This window comes from Chanos chanos, chromosome 5 (genome assembly GCF_902362185.1).
Source record: "Chanos chanos chromosome 5, fChaCha1.1, whole genome shotgun sequence".
In the NCBI taxonomy this organism is placed as follows: Eukaryota; Metazoa; Chordata; class Actinopteri; order Gonorynchiformes; family Chanidae; genus Chanos; species Chanos chanos.
The window spans coordinates 11,606,264-11,613,763 of record NC_044499.1 but is presented as its reverse complement, the minus strand read 5'-3'; the positions used below and the strand labels follow the sequence as shown (position 1 = coordinate 11,613,763).

General features: G+C 38.4%; 1 protein-coding gene across 1 annotated transcript in view; it reads left to right on the top strand.

Annotated features, from left to right (window-relative positions):
- Positions 1 to 4,774: 4,774 nt before the first annotated feature.
- slc25a36a (solute carrier family 25 member 36a) overlaps positions 4,775 to 7,500 on the top strand; it is a 16,010-nt gene continuing 13,284 nt past the window's right edge. The window contains exon 1 of the mRNA XM_030776073.1: positions 4,775 to 5,242. Coding sequence (XP_030631933.1) covers positions 5,202 to 5,242 — 41 coding nt within the window. The 5' untranslated portion in view covers positions 4,775 to 5,201. The remainder of the gene's footprint in view (positions 5,243 to 7,500) is intronic.

Here is a 7,500-nt window from a genome sequence, read left to right as displayed (position 1 = left end):
TTTTAACTAAATCGTATTCATCAAATAATTCGCCAGATATACACGGCGCTGCATTAGACGTATATGGACGGACCTGTATGACTAAACGTATTCTCCAAAAAACATTAGACTGAGTTAATGTAACAAACATACTATATACAGACACAATTAAAAACTCTGGACTGTTTTGAAGAAATTTGCTTCTAAACCGCAACATGGAACTGGTCAACCGAACACTTTGCGCTCCCTTATCGATTGGAAATACAGCAGTGTACAATACCAGCCATCCAGCAGGTGGAGCCAAAAGATGTCAGACAATCAACGTGACGGCAGTTGACTACATTCACATGGAAAAAAAAAACGTTTAAATGGTTTTGGTGACAACAAAAGAGCAAAATAATGAGACAATCGGAGAGAAATAAATTAAGCCGACTGACAGCTGTGGTAGCCAAAGTTACAACTCCATTAATTTGAACCATTTGTCACCTCAGCTACAACCTAGCTTTGAACGAAGCCTGTCATCAATTGTTCTTTTCTGTTTACATACAATTTATCTTTAACACTGACAGTTTTAATAAAAATAAAAAATAAACAGTGCTTGAACAATACATTAATCGAAACATTATCGAGGCCTATTAAAATGTGGCACTAAGACGCCCACATTGTGTTAACCACTCATATTACAGAAACTTTAACAAGCGTGGTTAAATGAATATCAAGTCAACCTAAAACTAAACTGTTATGAATTGCTGTTACACCGGGAGAAAAATAATTCAGGCTCATTCAATAATAATGATGCTTCATCACTGTATGGTTCAATTTTAGTCTATGGTCACAAATGACAAAAATTACAGGGGATTTTCTGAATCGCCATAGTTAACTGATAAGTGACAAGACTAGATGTTCTAAAATTATAACTGATTCTATGATTCATTTCCTGTTGAAACTGTGTGCCTACAACAAACACTGTTGGTCAAAGTCCAAAACAATCTGTGTTGGGCCTGACACACTATAGGGAGAAGCATCAAAATTTTCAGTGTCACAAGACTTGCAAACCTAGCACAAGTTATTCATTATACCATTACGCCACTGAATTAAGTCTCATTTATTTATACAGAATTTATCATGCTGACACGGCCATTTTGATCCAAAGAGCATGAGAAAATTAAGCTTATAGTATCATTTCTAGCATGCGCTACATTTTATTCAAAATTTAAAGTGTACAGACCTAAACCGGTGAAATGAAGTGTGGGCCGTGGTGTGGTCATTTTCAGTGTCAGAATTTAGCTGTTAGCAAGAGAACCCTTTAGGCAGGCTTTTTAGGTACCTCTGCCGATCAAACCACTCAAGCTATCAGAGTGAATCTTCCATTTTCATCATCTAATTTTTCTAATGTAAGATCTTATGTCTATCATATGAACCCCCGCTAAGGCTCATGATCACTCACATAGCACCGCCCGGAAACCAGGCAGGGCAGCAGCTTGTCAAAGACTCAGATCATGTGCACTCACTCTAAAACGTGCCCTCTATTAGTGGCTATTTCTCAGCCCTGCCCTGCCCAGAGTTTCTAACTGTCATAGGATCTTGATGAAAAACCTGTGTGTTTGCATGGGAATCATAGGATGTGTATTAAGCTAATGTTCTAACTCTCTCTGTATTCCGTTTTAAATGGCAGTTCCCAGCGCTTTGGTTCAAAAGGGTCTGGTGAGGTTGCATTAAGGTGGGGTTTGGGATCACTGGATGTGGTTTGTGGATTGTGGATCAGTGTCATGACCATGAAGATATACTATTTAAGTACCGTCATCAGACCAAGGGCAAACCATAATGTCGCATAAATGTCGAGATGGTTGTGGGAATACTGGGTTCTACATCCATTGGGGAATTAACTTAATGTTTTGTTTTGTTTTGTTTTGTTTTTTTTAATTTGTTTGTGATTTTGTTTTTCACAGTGAGGTCAAAAACTGTTTTTCTCAAGCATAGTTTGTCAGCATGATGACTTCAAAATGAGAGAAACCACTATTACATGAAGTATTACGTAGCTTTTCAAGTCTGGAGAAAATAACGACTGAGATAGAGATAACAAAGGACAGAGTGCACGCACAACCTTTACCCGTAATGTTTAGCATTTGGAACATATCTATTTTAGAGCAACAAACCTCTTCTGAAGCTAGTGTTACGACCAGCATTATATTTTAGATCAGCTATTATACTACATACTTTCCATTGCTGGAAAAATCATATACATGGGTGTGACAAAAAAAAAAGAGAGAAAAGATGTAAAACATAGGAAGAGCAAAAACAAATTAGTTTCTGCAACAACCACAGACTGTCAGATATCTTGGCCAAATGTGAACAACCTGAGACGTGGTGGGTTAATGTGCAAACTGGGCTTCAAAAACCAAAAACGTGCTGTCGGTGCATGTTTAATCTCTTGTCCCAGTAGTTTTCCGTATCTCTGGTGTCAATTGCAGCGGTTAAAACAGGAGCTGGTGCTGAACTTACTGCACTGCCACCCCATCCATTTCACTGTCCAAAAAGGAGAAGAATAACGGACCATCCTCTTCAAACAAGGTGTTCATAGTGCTTTACAGAGTTCCATAGTTTCTCTGTCAGCTGCAATGAATTCCTGAGAGGGTCCTCCAAGAGTCAAGAATGTGTGACACTACTATTAAAAAAACAGTCACTTGGATACAATTTCACTTGTGTGTGTGTGTGTGTGTGTGTGTGTGTGGCTTTTGTGTGTTCAGCGTCTTCCGTCAAATGAAATTATTGCCTTAAACTATTGCAGGCTAACCAAAATCAAGGTGAAAATCTGGACAAAACTGTGCACTTATTGTTGACCACTGTCACGGCGGTTCACAGTGTCATCTATTTTTAGATTTCTTATCTATGATAAACCGAGTCAACATGTTCCCTCTGAACCTTTGTTTGTTTTCCAGAATTTTCTGTCAGTACTGCTTTTCAAACACATTTTTCATTCGTGACTCAAAATGTGATGTGGCCACTTATATGAAGCACACAAAAAATGATTACGACACACCCTCATTAAAAAAAGAACACACAGATATAGAACAAATGACGATGCCAAACTTTCCCACATTTTATCTGCCTTTTGCAAGACAGTGGGCACGTTGGAATGTGTTGGAACAATGTTTGGTATGCCATAGACACCCAAATCAACCTATTGATACCAGTCCAAGCTGGTTCATTGAGATGTGGACAGACAGAATTGTTATGTAAGACATAATACATTCTGCGCTGCTGCTCATCATGATATAATTGTATTGTGGGTTTCTCGTGACTGAGTTTAACACTCAGCGTGAGACAACCAAATTTACCCATAATATGAACGTGGCAGAGAACATCTTTATTCATTTCACCCATTTAGGGCGACTGTATTTAATCATTTAGCTTGAGAAAGATGGGTGACATTCTTATAATCTATGATCATATAATGCAGTTTGATATTGTCTGGGGTTCGTAAGCAGCTGGTCATTTTTCAAATTTCCAGATATACTCATTTAATTTGATCTGAGGACATACAGTAACTCTACATTATTCTACAAAAGCCCTAAAGGGCATTCATATGAGAGACAGCTGTAATTATCTTACTATTGCTTTATTACATAATTTTCCTATTACATTATTATTTTATGTGTAAAACACACCTTGCTCACATTGATGAATTTTGCAGTAGCAAAGACTTATATTTTGTTTTAAGGATTAGAAATTAATTTCTGAAATATGAAAGATACTCATGTGGATGTATATGGGATAAAATGTCAGCAAGATACTATTAGATATTACCTTCAAGCTGTTCTGCTGTAGTTTTGTTTCCAATCAAATGATGGTTGAGGTCAGTGTGAGATTGCCTTTGCCTCAACCTCACATACAACATGATTCCTTAAGCCTGGCTGAGAAATTTGATTAGCCTGTGCACATGATCTCAGCTTGTTAAATTGTACGTCTAATTGTGAAACCAAGAAGCGTATGCATTTTATTCTGCTATTAAATTAGGAAACTAAATTTTCTCATGAGGGATGCTGTAACCCTTGTCAGATGATGAAGGCACCCTCACAAGGACTTGACCTGACATTTCTCTATGGACTGTATGGCCCTTCATCTATATTATCAAAAATATCATCTGATCCCAGCCATTTAATCACATTAAGTAAATGACAATCGATTTGATCATTCAAATTGGGATCAAAAATACCAGACAGTGACTATGCATTCGATAGTTAATATGTAAACTCCATTTATCATGGTTTTGAGAATCTTGTGGATCTGACAAGAGAATACCGTTGGGTACCTTAACAAAGATGCATTCGACATTTTAGTCAGCCACTGGATTTAAACGAATGTGTGAGCACATTCCCAGATTTACTGTAAATACAGCTACCACTTCAACTGTGCAAACTGAACCACAAACTGAAAACTGTGAAGCTTTTAGTGAGTCTAGTTAGAGTAGTTAAGTATCTTATGTTGTTGAATCTTTACATATGTGCAAGACCAGCTTACAGAAAATGGGATCATCTTGACAATTTGGCGTCACTTTATTTGTATGCTAATTTGGCTAAACACACTGCTCAGACGTGCTCTCGAGCATATTAGCGAGACAACTAACATTCTTCGCAAATCAGCATATACGTGATCATGTGAAAGAGGCATGATAGGGTGGAGACAACGTGACGTTTGTTGCGTGTGGCCCAATCACTGCCTCCTTTCTGCTGCTTCTGATTCGACTGTAAATACCGACTTCACCGTGAACCTCATTTTGCTCTGCAGCTACCGCTCGAGGAGAGAAGACCAGGGAACACTATCAAAGCTAGGAATATATATTAGGGTTTTTTGGGGGGAAAACAGAAATAAGTAGCCTTCCCCTAAATTTAGAACAAATATATTTAGAGCGTTAGTCCACAACAAGGAAAAGTCATTGTAGGGAATAAGTGTCTCCATAAGAGGTAAAAACATATTCGAGAAGCATCTGTGCTAACAGGTCAGCCACCAGCTAACAAGCTAGTTAGCCACACAGTACAACAGCGAACCCTCACCACAAGCTTTCATTGTTATTATATATATTTTTTCGTATGCCACAATTTGGAGTCGATTTCGCCGCTCCTGAGTCCGGAATCTCGTCGAGCTCAGCGAGCTCGACGTCTCGAGCCAAGGTGCTGCAGTTTGCAACGCAACCTGACAGTGGGCGCAAAGCATGCTAAAGAATGAGTCAGAGGGATACACTGGTTCATCTGTTTGCTGGAGGGTGAGTAGCGCGATGTCATTGAGAGAGTGTACGTGACAAACCACTGCTCTTCATTCGTCCGGATTGTGTGTCAACTTGTCACCAGCTATAATCATTTCCAAAAAATATATACATATGTAATTATTTTTAATCAGTCGGTAATTCCGTTGAATTCTTTTTTTTTTTTTTTTTTTTTGGCGAGGCCTTGCATCAGTTACAACAGCTAATGTGATGCAGGAGGCTGATATAAGCACGTTAGCAAGTTAGCATGCGTAGCACCAGCTGAGCGATTTACATTTATTGCAGCAGTAACTAAAATTTACCTGCTAAGGTAGTGAACCTGGTTACTCATAAGTATACTTGGATTTATAACGGTTTCGTGGCTAACCATGGGCGACCTCACAACACGATTGTTACTTTTTGTATTATGACATTTGTAGATTGTTTTGACAGTAAACATGTTATTGGCGGTTATTTGTCAGTGAAAAAATTAATGTTCCAAGCTAGCGACATATGTGAGAAAACCTCTCCTCGTTTTCTTGTGCGTATACACGTACATACACACACACATATATAGACCTACATACATATATGTTTAATAGATGAACCACAACGACCAGTTACAGAGGACATGTCCCAGTATTCACAGTTTTCAAGGAAACTTCTTTCCAGTTGACAATGTCTTGAGACACTGACTAACCACAGTTGACTCAGAGAACATGGGTACCCCTGACACGACGCCTTTGACATTCATTTGTGATTCTGAGTTTAAGTCTACCTATACATGGCCACAAACCAGACACGAATGTAAGTATCGAGGCACTGAATAATCTATCCAATCATAAATATAACTATTGTCAAGGTCAAGTAGGAAAAAAATCTAAACAAATTAAAAAGAGTGTGGAAACAATTGCTAAGCACTTTTTAAGACAGATTTGCTGTAAGCTGTAATTCTGTTTGGCACAATACTTCTCTTGTGCTCAGACTCTCTTAGAGTGCTTCTGGACAGCCATAGGTTCACATACCCAGGGCGTGATATCTTTACCTGAGGTGAAAGCGCTTTCAGACTGTTGACAGATGTTGCGGGAGCTGTTCCTCAAGGATTACTGTTAACAATAAATAGCCTGTCCTATGAATATCACTGGTGTAAGAACTTGATCATTTATGTTCTCTCTGGTAACATGTTTTCTCGTGTGTTTTTTTTTTTCTCTATTGGATTCAACTTGAATAAATTGTAAAGCTCCCCTACTTTATGGTGGTAGAAAGGCTTCCCAAATTTGGCAATGTGTTGCGTTATTTTAATTTTATTATTATTAATTATTTGTGTACCAGCCCGCAATAATGAAAATGAGAATGGAGCCTTCTGTTACATGATTTTTTTTCATGTCAGCAATAATGAAGCATTTGTTTCAGATAGTCCATGCAGTTCAAAGCAGTCCCCGATATGAACCACAGCAGATGTTGTCTTCATGGATTAATCTGATGTGACCATAGCCGTGTAGGATGGGGTTGTTACAGAAGGTTATAGGGGAAATTATTACACTTCTAGCAAAGGTGACCTATCAGAACAGTCAGCAAAATTTCTGTCCAGTCGTGTTTTGGCTCAGCAGCTTGTCAGAGATCGGTTTTGATTGGCTGAGAATAAACTGTAGGACAAATAGCCCGTTCTTCTTATAATTCAAAATTTACAACAAAAAGAAGCTATGATATGACTTGAAGGCTGCAAACATAATTATCGACCAAAGTTTTGTGCTCTTCACTTCTTTAATTTTCTACCCAGTGAACACTGCCAAGATATATTCACTCCACTTAGCGTAATCATTGACAGGGTGACTCCATTCTGTAGAAACTTCGGTATTGGTTGTTCCTTTTCTCTGTAATTTTCCTGGAGTTTTTCTTATGCTCCTCCTTAGTTTTCCCCTCTTAGAATGTTCTAGAACTTCCCTTTTTTGTCGAAAAAGCACAGAGGTTGCTTTACTGCAGCTGCCTATAGTTTCATTTTGAAATCAATACCAACATTATGTTACTGAAAATGTGTAGTGTATTCATAGTTGGTAAAAGGTTTACAAAAGTTTGGTTTTAAAGGACACGAATCATGATCCTCTGTGATATTTCAAAGACAGGGACCCTTTTTTTTCCTTTAGCTTGTGCTCCTAAGCCCAGACATGTTTTCACTTATCGGGTAGCAAACCAGCGAGTGAGTAAACTCCTGCAGCAACAAATCAGAGGCCCCCATATCTAGGGCAAAGTTCACAGCTGCGAGTATGTGGGTCAGTCTT